Genomic DNA, 16,178 nt, shown 5'->3' with positions numbered 1-16,178 from the left:
AAATTTAACTTTGCTAAAAATTTAAAATTACGATTAAAATGTTTAGATTACAATTCCTAGATTTACAATAAAATTAATTATTTAATTAATTGCTAACTAGAACTATTACTAAGTTAATCTACCATATGATTACAATAAACTAACTAAAAACTAATTGTATATAAAGTCACTATGTCTGTGGCGGGTTGTCGAAGCCGACAGGGCGTTAAAGTTAAAATCTTTAAAATCGGTCGGTCGTTCGAATTTAGAGTCAAAACTAAATTATTTAGATTTAAAAATCATCCCTTTGCTTGTTTGTTGTTGTTTTTTTTCTTTCAGTCCGAAAATACAGTGTTCAGTATTTTCTCCATGAACGCGTTTTATTGGCAGCATCGGTTTTTTTTCCTTAGTGATCTGAGTGATATAGAAAACTAGACAGTGCAATACAAATGGTAAAATCAACATATAGGACAAAAATCCTTGTTAGTCCTTGTTATGTATAGTTTCAAAACTTGTGGAGCGGGTAGTTCAGCAATATCAGTGGATATTGAGTTGTCAATTCCTTGTTTTTTTTGTTCTGTTTTGTTTTTTTTTTTTTTATTTACACCAATGGCTTTGTACAGTCGTGAAGGTGCAAGTCGACAGGTGTAAGACCATGAAGCAATTGGATTAATACCACAAGTGGAAAAAGAGGAACGCATGGGGATATGTCTGCTCTCTGGGGTACATCGCACTCAGCTCGTAATGTGTTACCATTCTCACAAAATGGCTACGTTAGGACCGTCACACCCAGTTTTTGTACTTTGAAGGGGCACCTTATAGGTAGCATTATCGTTTACTCTGCTAAATTACACGCTTTCTTGACACACAGTTTTTTCCTTAGTGATAGAAAACACTTCAGAGTGCAATGCAAAACAGTGCTAAACAACACGAGTCGGATAAATCGTTGTTAGCGCTCTATAAATGTCGATTGACGTACGGCCGGGGCGGAAACAGATTAATTGAATGCTCCATTGATTCTACTAAAAAACATTTCCTTTTCACGATCTGAAACAGGTCACTGTATTTAAGTATCGATTTTGAAAAAGAAAAATACGTGACGTCAATGACACCACAGCGCGGTGTTTCCAAAGTAAACTCGATATAGAACTACTGTGTCAAATATCGTTTCAACTATACAAACCGTAAGTTTAATTTCAAATGTCAGGTGAAACTTTGACAAATGGTTACGAATGAACTCCACTTGATCAGCGTTTAACGAAAAACGTCCAATTCCACTTCTGTTCAGTAAGTGGTTGATATTTTAAGATGTGGGGTACACTTGCTAATCTTTCTGTTTTAATCAGGTAACGCTTTGCAGTTCTTTGTGTTTCGATTAACGCTGTTAACAAATAGAACAGCTGCAAATTGGCGATTCAAAGCATCTATGCTTGACTAAGTCGTTGAGTATTGGCTTTGCTGTTGTTGTCGTGAATAACTGAGCTCCTTGTAAAGTGCTTAATCTAACGACAACTCTAACTTCGACATAATGACATAAGCATTTCACCCTTAAGCATGTACGACCTGGGTGCTAGACGGTATCCCATGTTTTTCTACGTCAAGGAAAATTTTTAAAATTGAGTTCACGTTGACTAATTAATCATAATTAAAATATACAGATATATATTTGCAATGTCAGTTAGCATCTGAGTAAGTCACGTGAGTTCATTAACTGCACTGGCATCATTGTGATATTGAGCAAGGTTGAACAAAGCCCTGTGAGTCAGTAACCATGTTAACTGTTCAAGATGAACAGGATGTTCTTTGTATGCCTTCGTCATTAACGATATTACGTAGAATAAGATCGAACAAGTGTTGTTTATAGTTATGACTTAGCAAGAACTAACTTAATGCATGTTCCGCCTGGTAAGCATTGATTCCTTTTATCGGTCTTCTCTCAAGTGAAAACATCACGCCATGACTTCAGTGCTGTGTTTTTAACAGCGAGTATCAGCTTATGAGTGGAAACACGTTCCAGCATAAACAGGTGGCAAAAATGGTTAGTCGCGGAAAAAGAGTTGCTCCTATAGAGGACGAAGACACACTAGAAGACAAGCAAGAAGGGGAGGGAAACAATTTACAAGAACCCCTAACTGTTCCAAATGGCTTGGCGAGCGGCTTGCCTTCACAATTTTCTACTGTTGAGTTTCTCCATCAATTCACACCACCTAACGCCTCCTTGTGCCAAGATCGAAATACTTTATCACCGCAAAGTGAAAATGAAAGCCCAAGTCGACCCCACTCACCAAATGCCTGGATGAAAAGACGAAATAGCAATCTAGCTAACTGTGAGAAAATGCTTCAAGAGATCAATGCATCCGCAAGAGACGCTAATGCGATGACTAGAAAGGAGAATTCAGTACCTTATGAGGCTATTTTGGAACTTGCTTGTGAAGTGAGTGAAGAGAACGAAGGAGAAGGCGGAGCAAAAGAACCAAGCGAAAACGGAGAAGAAGGCAGTGGGCATCTAAGCAAGTTAAACGACTTAAACCGACCAGATGGGATCAAAAAGCCCGAGGACCCTAACCAGGCCTTACTGGTGTACTTCGCCAAGCTGTCTAGCTCTCCTGATGTCGACGATTCGTTGGACCTGGAGCATATTAAATCCTTGTTACATGCAGGGGCTTCTGTGAACACGAGTGATCGGTTTGGTCAAACGTTGCTCCATGAAGTTTCCAGAACTTGGGGGACAGATGTTGCACAGTTTTTCGTCAATCAAGGTAAGCCATTCAGTCAACCTGCCCTTTTCATTTCCTACTGGCATTTTGAGAAACAACACAACGTTTTTCAAAAACATGTTTCAACGGAATCTTCTGTCATCTTAAACTGAAGATGGCAGAAGATTTTATTAAGACACGTTTTTAAAAAACGTGGTGTTGTTTCTCAAAATGTCAACATGTCTGCTACTATCCAGACCTTTTGCTACTGAAATCTTCTTAGGTTTCCGTATTGGTTCCAGAACATTCACATAGTACTAGTCAGGATAATTTGATGACTTCATAGCATCAGTTGACCAACAGACATCTTTATTACCCCGGGAATTCTCATTATCAAACAAATCATAATCAACCAAGTAATGTTCAAGACCTGTAACTTTTCACCCCCTCGACGATAGCGTAACCTTTTCAGAAGATGAGTACAAAAAAATCTCATTAAAAAATCGGCTTTTTGACCTGCCATAATTCAGCCCACAAGTTGCCGTTCATTTCACAGAACTCCAGATGGAAAACGAAGACTTTGCTCCCTTCCTAGAGAGCCTTATGTCGAACTAAATATTTTGAAATTAAAGTTAATATTAAATTTAACTAAGTGAAATAAGGCTAAAAGCAGTACTCTTTTTATGTGACACCGATTGTTTTGTAATTATTTTAAAAAAGGAGATTTGTTTTCCCGCAGGGTTAAGAGAGCTTAAGTTGTTTTGACTCTTTGGTCGTCTAGGTGCAGACATCAACAAAGCAGATAATTATGGTCGAACACCGTTACACGTGGCTGCCTCTGCTGATTACCCAGAGATGGTCAGGTTCCTTATTGATAATGACGCAAACTTTGACTTGACGACCAAGGGAGAGATACAGACACCACTACACTTCGCTGCGAAAAATGAAGCATCGCAGTGCGTTAAGATTCTCCTTGCCTATGGAGCAGTGCTTGAGGTTCGAGACTACAAGCAGCGTACACCGCTACAAGTAAGTTGAAGGGTGGATTTTTTCAGTTTTTTTGAGATGGTCAACTGAATAAGTTTCCATGAATGAAAAAAACGTGACGAGCGATGTGAGACGGAGGAAACAAATAAAGAGCTCGTCAAAGGATATATGAATACGGCGACAAAAAATTAATTATGACAAATTTCATTCGCTAGTTTCCGTCCAAATTGGCCAACAACGCCCCTGAGCTCATGTTCCGAAATGGGCGCCAGTGGGCGAATATAACTGATAATTACACAGGAACAGTGTAGTTTGCGTAGCAACAGGAGTGATTTTAATGGGAGTAGGGTGACGGTGGATGATTAAAAACGATTAGTTAATGACGTTCCGCTATAATATTCAAAAATTGTCAGGTTCGCCAACCTTTACCTAAGTTGATAACACTTATTACTTATCATAAAATCTTTCTTGACTTTGTGTCTAAAAGATGCGTTATTTGCTAATTCGATAAGCATTTCAGCGATGTACGTGGGAACCACAGAAAGCATAACAATAAAAAAGACACTTGTGTTGGAAAATTTGAGTGCGTTGGCTACCTCATTTACAGAGGGAAGTTGAAAAAGCGTCAGGTAAAGCAGCAAACGTACCACAATAACCTTTCGGTTTCTTTACAGATCGCAGCTGAAAGTAACAGCGCCGAGTGCGCCAGGATTTTGCTGGAAGCGGGCGCTTCTGCTGGGACAAGAGATGACAGCGGATTGACAGCGCTTACGCTGATGGTAACAAAAATGCCTAGTGTGGTGAGTGAGAATTAAGTAAGCAAACGGAAATTGGACTCAACTATGTACCATTATGAAACTAAAGCTAACTAAATAACAACTAGTGAGTGGGTGGCAGTTTGCTTGTTATCAAACTTGTTTTGACTTACGGTCTTTGCAGAATTGAAAGTTTCCGGTTCACGGACTTCCAGTCGTTTCAGCTAAATGCTGATTGGCTGACAAACGAGAGTAAGCACTCTGTGCATGTTCACGAAATCGTCTGCTTTCAACAGAAGCCCATGACCCGGAGCCTTCAAAGATATCATACTCTTGAGGCTTTGGGTCGTGGGCTCCTGACATCAGTTAATCATCATAACAACAAAAACAACTTTAATTACAGGTATTAAGTTATTTCACTTTGTGCGCTTTCGTGTTTTTATACTTCGCTCAAATTAAGAGTTGCAGTCCTTTTTCTCTCATTTTTTCATGGCACGGAACATAGTCTCTTGCGCTGATCATTTACAGCCAAAGGAACGACAACTTGGAACTGTACTGCGCACGCGTTCACTGATAAATACACAATTTGTTCCATTTTAATTTAGGCACTTCGAGCACTGGACCAGTTCCATATCACAGACAGATCACATCGCAAGCAGAGATATTATCTGAATTTCCTGGAACAGTGTGATGCAGATACCAAACGTCACGCAATTTTCACGTCACCTTTGCAAGCAGTTGTAGAAATGAGCTGCTACGAGCTTATAATGCATCCGATATTCCAGCGCCTGATCGAAGTGAAATGGAGATTCTTCGGAATGAGAGCGTGGCTGGGGATTTTTCTGAACGTGTTACTTGCTCTTGCTTACACCGTGCTAGGCGTCACGCATCCTTCAAACGTGAAAAGTTATTATTATCCACTCGACAAGAACGGCTGGAGAATACCCTTAGAGGCTGCTGTGGTGTTCTTGACGTTCAACGAAATCAGGAAGGAGATCAAAGAATTTTACCAGTCCCGACGAGAAAACGGCAAGTTCGTAAGTTGGAGGAAGAAGGAGATGAAGCGCGATTTGGAATTCTGTCATCCACGATGGACTCAAGAAAGAACTTTTGTTAAGGGACAGGTTCGTCAGATCAAAGATCATAAAAAGACGTACTTTCAAGATAAGTGGAATTATTTAGACTGGGTAGCATATCTAATGCTCATAATCGTGATTATACTCCACATCATCAATGTCGTCGTGCAGAGCGATGTGTACAATGGTATCTTCGTGCGGATCTTTGCTTGCACTATCATAGTAGTCTGGGTCCGCCTTCTCAAGTTTGCTAGACCGTTTCCTAGCCAAGGTCCATTTGTCGTCATCCTCGATAACATCGTGGGGGACACGCTGAGATGGGGCTTTGTCATAGCAATGTTTTACGTCCCTTATGCCGCTGCATTCTGGATGTTGTTTAGCGACCGTTCTGGTGAACCTGGCGTCAGAGGCTACAACAACGTAGGGCACTTGGTTTATACAGTCGTTCGCTTCCCACTGGTGGACAACTACAACTTCGATGACCTGGAGCAAGCGTATCCGGTTATGTCACGCGTACTGTGTGGAACCTTTCTCATACTCGCGGCAATTGTTCTGATGAACTTGTACATTGCGCTTCTGTCAAACACGTTCCAACGTGTCTATGACAACGCACGTGCCACGGCTGCCATGCAACGTGCGCGCCTTCTGCAAGACCTAGAATCGGGTGCCTCCGACAAGAAGGTGGCGCGCTACAGGGAACACATCCGCACCAGATGCAGTCCGGAGGGAAACGACTACCTGGTCATCATATCCGATGAAGAAGAGCAGAACAGGAAGCAGGAAGAAAAGATTTCTTTGGTCCACAACATTGTCAGCGACCGTCTCGGTGGCAAGAAGTTCGGAAAGGTGCAGAAAAGTGAGTTTGACACAGTGCTGGAAGATATCGATCTTTTGAAACGTTCTCAGACTGATATGCAAAAATCCTTTGATCGTTTTCACGTTCGCCTGGAAGAGATTGGAAGCCTTAATGCCATCATCTATGAAGAAATTGCAAAGTTGGTCCAGCATGGGAAACATCAGATGACAGCGATAACTGATGTAAACACAGAAGTGACCAATTTTAAGACTAGCCTGGAGGAAAAGGTTGGCAGTCTTGCGACAGGCATTGATTTAGGTCTTGAAAATCTCGAGGCGGAGGCTAAATTGAGAAGCAGCGCCTTGGAGAGCAATTTCGGAGCAAGATTTGATGAGTTACAAATCGAGTTCAAAGAAGTTAACTCAAAATACGATCAGTATGAACAGCACGTAACGGGTCGAATCGAAGAGCTGGAGGCGTTTATAGTTAGTGTAGAAGAAGACAGAAGGAAGGAAGAAGAAGACAAAAGGAAGGAAGAAGAAGAGAAAAAAGAGGAGAAAAAAGAAAGAAAATCAAGTTCGGGACCCAAATCTAAATCGAGCAGCCTAGGTGGGTTTCTAATTGTTGAGGCCAACAGAGAAGTGTTGAAAGCTGCAGCGAAATCCACTGATAAACGAACTGGTGCTGAAGAAAGCATCTCTGACTTTGAAAGTATCGACGGAGATTCGACAATTGAGAGGCAGCGCAAAAGAACAATCACCATGTCTGGTCAAAGGGCTCGCGAAGAGTATATCAACAGACTAAAGGAAAGTTATGCAAACAATACAGGAGATGATGAATCAGAAAAAGACAAAGATGACTAATTTGTCTATAGTGAGTTGTATAATATAGACCCAGGGTGGACTCCCATAAAAAAAGGACGGGATTGTTCGTCGCAAATTTAAAAAAAAAAAATACCCTAAGGGGTACCAAGATCCTGTTTCGTGGGCGTGGCTTGAAGATATTTTTACCCCTAAGAGGTAACAAATCTAAAACAACACATAAACTGACGCTGTCAAAATTTTTAATAGCGATAAAGACCATTGCTTCGAATACCTTGTACTCGTAAAGTTTATTGTCAAATATCTCATGTCATTTTTTTTTTTCAGTTCAAATGGATACCCTAAAGGTACCGCGAAAGCTTCCGCTGTGGACCTTTTGAGGCTGAACACTGAGAGAAAAAAAAAACACAAAAACGCTTTTTAACATCTAAAAGGTACGACGAGCAACCCCCTCACCTGTAATTTATAATCGTTGATGGAACTCGATCGATCGATCGATCGATCACGGCTTTCTCGGCTGATCATGCAAGTGACCCATCCAATTACGTTCAGATTTGACTAACATCAACATTTTCCGCCTTTTTACAATTGAATTAATCAGCTAAGTAGTCTTTAAGGTACATCTATACAAAGTGTTTATCTCGCTTAAGAATTTCCCGCAGGTCGGTTTAATGCCCGCACGCCTGGATCGAAACAATAGTTAGCTGAATCAAGACGAAGTACACCTTGAAATCTAAAAGCGTTTAAAAGCGTCTCGTACCGTTTGACTTATGCAAAGCGGGCACGTTTCTTTTCTGAGGGAGTATCGGAGATAAATTAAAATCGTTACATCTCACAAATGCGAAGAGCGAGAAAGTACTTTATATCCAACTTCATGTTTCATTAATCACATTCACAAGCTTATGATCAAGAAATCCACCGGTCTTAGTTTTCGAAGATCAAGTTGATGTTTTTGTACTAAATGTACTAGCAACCAACATTAAAATTCGCGATACGAGTATTGCAAGAACTGATGTATCACGATAATAAAATAATCAGATTATTTTATTTCAATATAACTGGTGGGTAACAGCATGAGTATAAGTAAAGATCCGTTTTATTAAGCTGGCGACGAGAAAGACCCTCTGAAGGAATCTGCCATCAAATATAGAGGTTCGTATGAGGCATATTCTTATGCAATCAAAATGCAATATAGTCAAAACCAATTCAAAACAATCATGTGTTCGCCAGCGCGAAGCAGGCCTGACTAACACTTGATACGAAACAATTTGATGGTCTTATTTCAGAGTTTTTATCTCTGTTCACAGCTAAAGCATTAAATAATTGCTAAAATCTAAGAAACCATTTCAAGGATTATTTTTTGTAAATGATCGCAATCGTTGACGTTGACTATCATGTTGCAATGCATAATAAATATTTCTTAAACCAGTCGATTGTCTCTATACTTTCACGAATATATCGTACGCTTATTTGCCACTTCGATGACTAATTCAGCGACTATTTTCCAAGAAATAAAAACGGAAATAAAACTCCGTGAGCAAAATTGTTAGCAATACTCGCGAGGAAAGACTGCTTCCGGCTCACGAAGTCATGGCACGAGCGAGGCGGGAGAAAGTACTTTTCCATACACTACCTCAAGGCTCCTTTCTCTTAGTCCATTGTTTTTTTATGATAGGGCGTTTAAAATCGCAATATGATAACACCAATGTTAGTCAATGACAGAAGCTGCTCGGAAGAAGGATTCTGAGATCTTCTTAATGGACTGAAAGGCATGACCTTTCGTTTCCTGGACGCTTTATCATTGACTCATGAGAGCCACGCTATGTTGCTATGGAAAATGTTCGAGTTGAATTCAGAGCACAAATGAAGTCTTAATTAACTGTTCCAACAGCCCGGTCTTAAAATAATCCATCTCTTGAGACTGGTCAGCTTTGAGCCTTCAAGCTTATCAAGAGTACCATTGGGATTTCCCATGCAATGAGTAACAATTGTCTCGTAGTTCCATGGCGATAAAAAATGTTTTTCAATGTTTCTTCTTTTTTCGTTTGCCTAGAGTATGAATAACATCACCCAACATGTCTTTGACTTCCCCTATCTGATTGTGAAACTGCGCTGTTAAGGCTCTTTGTTGTTGTTCCAATTTCTTCAAATCTTCACGCAGTTTGTGTATATCGTTAGTTGAAGCATTTCCTTTCCTTTTCCTCTCGTTCTCTTGTTCACTTATGTGCGCAGAAATGTGATCAACTTGCTCTTTTATTTGATGCGTCATTCTTTGCAGATCTCTCTCCTCCCCCTCCGACGAATCATCATCGTAGTAGAGTTCCTCTGGGCTGCACCTTGTGTAGATGTAATTCGTGAACGCGCGCCGTTTCGAAGCGGACAGATTTTTCTCCAAAGTCAGGATGGTGCTGGCTTGCTGCATGACGGCATTAGCCTTGACATTGTCGTAAACCCTTTGAAAGGTGTCAGACATCAAAGCGATGAACAGATTCAGGCAAATCACACCTGAGAAAGCAATGTACGTACCACAAAGTACTTTAGCCATGATGGGCTTTGCTTTTGAGAGCCCATCATAATTATACTCGTCCACAACAGTCATCCTAAACATGCTGAAGAGTAGGTCAGTAATGGAGGAGTAACCTTCGACCTCATGTCTACTAAACACCATCCAAAATGACGCCGCGTACGGAATGTAAAATGTAAAGAACAGAAATCCGAACTTGAGCACATCGTAGATCACATGACCGAGCATGACTACAAAGGGACCCAGGGCGGTAAATGCGCGCGCATACTTCATGAGACGAATCCAGAGCACCACTAGTGTTGCAGATAGAACATTCACATGTGTGATCATTGCCAGTGGGTCGCCATGGAAATAGGCTATCAACTTCGTTGCTATGGACGCAAGAATCATGAAATAAGCCAGCCAGTCGACAAAGTTCCAGGCGTCTTTCAGATAAGAAGGTTCTTGATGCTGTAACAAGTCAATTTCCTGCATCAGGTACAACCTCTCCCCAGGCCATCTCGGATGACAGAACTCCAGATCGCTCCTCAGTTGTTCTTCCCGCCATTTTAACCAAAGCCTGTGTTCTCTTTTGGATGAGAAGTATTCCATGACTTCCTGTCTGATAGCATTAAGCGTCATCAAAACCGCTATGATGCTCAGCACCAGTCTCCACCATTTTTTCTCGATTGGATCAAAAAGTTCTTCTGCGTTATTTGGTAAAGTGATTCCTAGCACAGTCCAGACTATCACGAAAAACAGGTTTGTTAAGACTTGGATCCAGGCTCCTCGCTTCCCAAAATAATTCCACTTGACAGCGATGAGTCTCTGTATCACTGGATGCATAATTAAATCGAACTGCTTGAGTTGTACAATGACCTCCAGTGCTGTCTTGGCGCATCCGCTGCTCATGCAGGTCGGCACTGGGGGCTCAAGGTAGTTTAAGTGGAAGTATTGTTTTCTGTTTGCTCGGTCAGTGGAGTAAAACTGGTTTAGTGCTTCTTTGGCCTGTAATGAAAAAACAAAACAAGAATCTTAATATCGAGTTATGCATAAGCGATTTGAAAATGACATAAAGACGTAAACTCCGGCTCTGTATTATTAGACTCTGATACAAAACTAGTATGATGAACAACATATTACTAAGGACACTTCAGCTGTTGCCGTGGAGGACAAAACTATTATGAAAAACAGGTTCATCCCAGTTTCTGTGTCCGTATAGTTAGGCGCCTTGACTGTCAATGGAGGTAAGGTATAAATATAAGTCTCTCGAGTGCGGTCTACGTTCCTCCCCAAGGAGACCGCGGGCTCTTTTCCCGAACAGCTAAGTGTACAGTTTAGTGTCAGTCATCTTATGTCCCCCATCATTTTTTCGGGTTGTCTTAACAGCTCATTTACAAACCAAGAACACAACGCAATGACCCCTTGACAGATAAACTCCACTTACCACACTTGGCATCTTGCTGATCATCATAACAAGAGCTGTCATTCCACTGTCGTCAGCCACACCAGCTTCCGCTGAACGATCAATCAGAAACCCCGCAGTCTCAGAACGATCCAATTCCGCAGCAACCTGTGGAGATAAGTTGAACGATTTATCTATGATGCGTGGTTAATGAGTAGGCATCGCTCTAAAGACTGGTTCCCTAAAGGTGCTCTGGAAAGCCATGCCACCTAGCCGAATTTTTTTCCTTCTTGTTAGCTTATTATTAGATTATAAAGACTTTTTTTTCTTCACGCATATCAGGGTATAAGTTTGAATTTCTTTCCTCTTCAACTGTTTTCATGACCTTGCCTGCACCAGATTGTCCATGTCAAACTTAAAGTGAATGGGAAATCAAGTCTATATGCATTCCACTGTTCTCTTCTTTTTGCACCATATTTAAGGTATTTTAAGGTATTTTAAGTATTTTAAGTAAGGTTTTTCTAATACCCTATTCTCAATAGTTAATTCATGAACATATGGACATACAGAAGTACCAAACCAGATGTTTCCACCTCCGAATCTTGGTCTTGGTTCCTCCCATCTAGTCAAGTTCCAGCTGCATTCGGACTGGCGCTACATTCAAAATCTATTGAGTATCGAGGCAACTGGACTGTGACCCATCGGATTAGGGAGTAAGGTACTTATAGAACGAAATTTGTAATGAGCTTCGACTATGTGTTCATCCCTGTCATATGTTTGTGAAAAGTGATCAGATTATCGCTTTCTGCATCTGAGCTAGTTTTTAAATACAGACCTGTAGAGGCGTTCTCTGTTTGAAATCCTTGTCTGTAATGTCAGCACCACATTTCATCAGCATTTTCAACGAGGACGTTGCATCGTTTCGTGCAGCGAAGTGTACAGGTGTTTGCAACTCTTTACCTGTCTTGGCGTGCAGGTCTGCCCCTCTCTGCACCAGGAACTGCACCATCTCTGGATAGTCCACTGCGGCCGCCACGTGCAGCGGGGTGCGACCATATTTGTCAGGCTGATTAACAGAAGCCCCTGTCGAAGAAAAATTAGCATTAAATACCGAACGGAAGTCCTTCAGTATGATCAAGCTCTCCTTTATCCTTTGTGTCCATGTAGGACAGTACATAGGCTCGATTACCAGCCGCTGTTCGGGAAAGGAGCCCACGCTCCTCCCCCGAACTCTCTTCTCGGGGAGGAACGTAGACCGGACTCGAGAAAGCGGCGGAAATCGAGCCTAGACAGTATAAAGCTTGCATGATTGCAGGTTATAGCGTGGCAGGCGGCAGAGACAGGGTTTCTCTAGCCAAGTGTACAGCTGGATACTCGAAAATCCAATGGGAGAAAAATGACTGAAATGCTGCGAGGTATACACATGCGATTCGTAGCATCCAATCTAAATAGAGCAGCAGTATCGCCGGTCTGCTCGCGCTATAAATCCTAGTACAGCTGAAGAGTAAACAATGATACCTTATTTTCCCCAAATTCTCTACGCGGGCGAAACTAGTTGATCTGATCCAATTTAATTCTCAGGTAAAAATTACAATGATCATTCGGTCATCCGTTGTTTGTTGCGAGTTCGCGTTATGGATAATCTGGCGATCAGATAAACACTGCTCAGATTCTACATGGGCTCTAATGATTTATAAACGAACTTTGGTTTTAGCTGCATATATTTCCTACCATATATTTCTGAATATTTCCGAATATAAGTTCTTTATATTTTTGAGTCATTCACGAATTTACGAGGCAAAACAAGCATAGTTACCATGCGGTTTTTGAATTATATTCCTCGCACATAAAATAATGTAATGCTTTAGGTATTTACTTAGCGGTTAATAAAGAATTTAACAACAGATTCTGTACTACGGACGGTACGAGGAAAAGACGGATCAAACGAAGCAAACGGATCGCAACTGGTTCCGCTTTTTTCAGCAGTCCACCCACTACAGTCACTTCAGCGCAAACCTTAAGGCTAAAAGCCTTCTGTGCAACACTTATTGCGTGCGTGTACGGTGTGGTTGTATTAAATATGATTGTTGGCCTTTCTGCATCGGAGAAGTGGTTTCTAGGACAAATAACTTGAACCGACTCAGAGAGAATCTGAGGGAGGGAGGGAGAAGTTATCTTTTCAACGATTAGCAGTAAAAGCTACAAAATGATTAACCTTAGAACCATTTCGTGTAATATACAAGAGGTCCTCTCCGAAAATATTTTCTCAGTAACTTCAGTTTTATCAAGTTGACGTAAATCCTTGGGTCGCTAACTGCCACACCTTATTTGACAAGATGAATTAGAAAACCAAACGAAAAGGAGCGTATTAGCTTACATGCATTCCAAGCCCTGATCGTCATGAATTTTATGAAACATGCTGTTGTTTGTTACGTAATTCTAATATTTCTCCGGAAGAGCAAGTCCTGTGTAATGTTTTGTCTCGGAGTTGTTTACTGCTCCAGGAAACTTTTTGTGAGAACGAGGACATCTGTCATCTCAGACAAATTTTGTTTTCATCTCATGGTGAAATTACTAAATTTGTTTTTCAAGACTTTTATACGTTTTCATTTTGATGGCTACCTTTAAATGATTGATTCAGGCTCGTTTATGATTAAAATTTAAGGGAAAATGAAAAATTAGGTGAAAAAATTAAGACATCAGAAAAGTGATAGAAACACAGCAATAAATATTTACTTAAGAACGCATCCGATAACATATTTTGATCAAACTACAAACCTCTTGCACCACTAAAATAAAAAAACCTGAATTTTTGTTCAGTTAAAATGGCGCCCTGAGGCAAGCGCAATGTTGACTTTTATGCCAAGCGAATCTCAGCCAAAATAGAGCAAGAGTAAGTATCATTAAAAGCCGGCTTATTGTACGCGAGTCGTATATAGTTTGTCTCAGAACATCTGCCCCACTGAGCATTGGCTTGATAAGCTTCCAATGTACGGAGTCCGTAACTTCCATTGACTGGGTTCGATCTTTGCTGTGGGTGTTTTAAAAACGGTAGCTGATGCTGTGTTTAAAAATAACAAGAAATTTTGAATTTCGCTGAACTTCTTTTACACAAGTATCGTGTAAAACCTCGGTAGACTCAGATCATTCTAAATTCCACAACACAATTTTTTTTTTTAAAATTGCTTGCTGTTCCCTGCTTATTAAAAACAGTTGGTGGTAACACTTTTCATATCCTTCTATTTTTTAGGTTATCATTTCCTTATATTAATTCCTTTCTACGTGAAATAAATAATTGAAATGACGACAAGAATTGAAAATCGTGACTAGCTTTCAAAGCTCTGAAATTGTTGTTTTCCTTATTTATTACTGTTATCATTATTATGTGTGAGTCCACCGGCTAGTATGGTATCTATACATTTGACAGAAAAAAAATCCTCACACCTAACTATAACATGGCCGTTTTTTGCAAGATGACCCAAAAATGCAATGTCCCTTGTGTTAGTGACATGCTGCGCTCTGATAGGCTAGATTCTTTCATTTTCTTGTTGAAGTCCTACTTTGGAAAATCACCATCAGTTGGTAAATTCGTAATGCTATAGCATTCAAAGAAGAACAAACCCCATCACCTTAGGTATTCAACATCTTTAGCGTTTCACTTTATTTAAAACCACTGGTTATCTCTGAAATCTTATGATATTTGCAAAACCAATTATTCTTATAATACAATTTGTGAATCTGCATTTGCGAATGTTTGTATACAGTTTTAACTGGCCGCTACTCTAGTTAATAGTAAATACATGAATACGTTTATCTTCTAGCGTCAGGTTTAGTGGAATAAACTGAATTTCACGTACTAGTTCGAGACACTTCTCCCTTACCTCGTTCAAGTAACAGCTTAGCAACCGACGTATCCCACTGCCTGGCTGCCTCGTGCATGAGTGTCTGTCCGTGGCGATCCGCCGTGTTAACGCAAGCGCCGTTCTCAATAAGCGTCTCCACGAACTCCAAGTCAATCACTTCCTCTTCGCGGGTTGATGCGGCCAGCTTAGCAAAATAATACAACAAAGCTCTGCTGGGCGAACTTACCGTACTGACTCCGCCATCTTTTCTGTGTTTTTCCTGCACTGAAGTTATCTCCACTAGTTCTTCTAAGTCGCTCAGTTGCGCCGCATTCATGCGGTGATGGTTCTGTCTCATGCTTTCACGGATGGTCGGGAAATCGATCCGCGCTTTCTGATAATCGCGCCACGCTAAAATATCGGCCCTTCTCCTAGCATACTTCTTCCATTTTGACACGTTCACCTTCGCCTGCCCTACGGCTTTTAGCGGAGAAACTATGCGTATTTTTTTCTGTATGCTGGGGCTTTCCTTCTCCTCAGAATTCACCGACGTAGAAGCTAATGCTTGCGCACCCTTGTTTTCCTCAATAACGCCGTCTTCTTCCGTCGTTAGCTGAACTGGAATCACTCTGTTCTTATTTATCTTTCCATTGGCCGTCATTTTCTCTCAGTTATCGCTTGAAGTCAATTTCAGCATACAGCGTCTATGCTAATGATCTTTGCCAATTCTCTTCCTCGCCGGCTGCGTCTGTTTATCGGTGTTGGTGCTTTTATATTAAATTGAAACATGACTTTCTTCACAGTTGCTGGGTAAATTTGCCACCAGTGCTGTGCTATGTTACTTGTCAGAGCCAGTGTTTATCCTCTCCACTAGTGACGCCAAAAATACAAATAGAAATTAATACTAACACGCCAGATGCTAGCCCACCCAGAATACTTAAGTATACTGATAAAAACACGAGAACTGAAAGTGCTGTTTGCGATCACAGAACAGTAGCTATGACTTACTTGTGATACAGTGATAACACATTTATAATCCGGTGTTTTTCCGCGTCTTAGCTACACACTCCTAAGAAATACCCGCCGCTCTGAAACTCGCTGTCTGTCATTCAGCACGCGCGGAATGGAAATTTGTCTTTGGTGCGATATTTTAAATGAAGTGTAATCTTTTGGGCGATAATTCAACCATGCGCACGGAGGCCGGTGTTTGTTTATCTCACAGAAGTGAACTCCTCCATTCGATTGGTTTAATAAGTGCCACCTACTGTTCACAAACACTAATATTAAAAGGATGTTGTAAAAAGGAAGTCGCACTTTC

At 40.8% G+C, this 16,178-nt stretch overlaps 2 protein-coding genes across 3 annotated transcripts; one reads left to right on the top strand and one right to left on the bottom strand.

Annotated features, from left to right (window-relative positions):
- The first annotated feature begins 1,712 nt into the window (after positions 1–1,712).
- On the top strand, positions 1,713–8,538 carry LOC110056984 (uncharacterized). Of its 2 annotated transcripts, XM_089294173.1 has the most exons (5): positions 1,713–2,738; positions 3,457–3,704; positions 4,337–4,462; positions 5,023–7,162; positions 7,438–8,538. In XM_089294173.1, exons 1-4 carry the CDS (start codon positions 1,976–1,978, stop codon positions 7,150–7,152), a joined length of 3,267 nt encoding a protein of 1,088 aa, XP_089150299.1. In that variant the 5' UTR covers positions 1,713–1,975; the 3' UTR covers positions 7,153–7,162; positions 7,438–8,538. The 2 variants fall into 2 exon arrangements, with proteins under 2 accessions (XP_089150299.1, XP_089150295.1); XM_089294169.1 differs by having other exon boundaries at positions 5,023–8,538.
- LOC110056985 (uncharacterized) lies at positions 7,336–16,107 on the bottom strand. Its single transcript, XM_020763552.2, has 5 exons — positions 15,869–16,107; positions 14,900–15,730; positions 11,854–12,101; positions 11,061–11,186; positions 7,336–10,621 (listed from the first exon to the last, which is right to left on the bottom strand). The coding sequence occupies exons 2-5, from the start codon at positions 15,519–15,521 to the stop codon at positions 9,134–9,136; spliced, it is 2,484 nt and encodes an 827-aa protein (XP_020619211.1). The 5' UTR covers positions 15,522–15,730; positions 15,869–16,107; the 3' UTR covers positions 7,336–9,133.
- Between the last annotated feature and the right edge of the window lie 71 nt (positions 16,108–16,178).

The sequence above is a fragment of the Orbicella faveolata genome, unplaced genomic scaffold (assembly GCF_042242905.1).
Source record: "Orbicella faveolata isolate gen_17 unplaced genomic scaffold, um_ofav_v1 contig_1, whole genome shotgun sequence".
NCBI lineage: Eukaryota > Metazoa > Cnidaria > Anthozoa > Scleractinia > Merulinidae > Orbicella > Orbicella faveolata.
Note: the sequence above shows the minus strand (reverse complement) of the source record. Positions and strands in the feature narration are given on the sequence as shown.

Coding starts and splice junctions, on each gene's coding strand:
- LOC110056984 (XM_089294173.1), top strand. CDS start 1,976: ATGAGTGGAAACACGTTCCAGCATAAACAGGTGGCAAAAATGGTTAGT. Junction 2,739..3,456: donor ACAGTTTTTCGTCAATCAAG/GTAAGCCATTCA, acceptor TTGGTCGTCTAG/GTGCAGACATCAACAAAGCA. Junction 3,705..4,336: donor AGCAGCGTACACCGCTACAA/GTAAGTTGAAGG, acceptor GTTTCTTTACAG/ATCGCAGCTGAAAGTAACAG.
- LOC110056985 (XM_020763552.2), bottom strand. CDS start 15,521: ATGACGGCCAATGGAAAGATAAATAAGAACAGAGTGATTCCAGTTCAG. Junction 11,187..11,853: donor AACAGAGAACGCCTCTACAG/GTCTGTATTTAA, acceptor TTATCTCCACAG/GTTGCTGCGGAATTGGATCG. Junction 10,622..11,060: donor TCAGCAAGATGCCAAGTGTG/GTAAGTGGAGTT, acceptor TTTTCATTACAG/GCCAAAGAAGCACTAAACCA.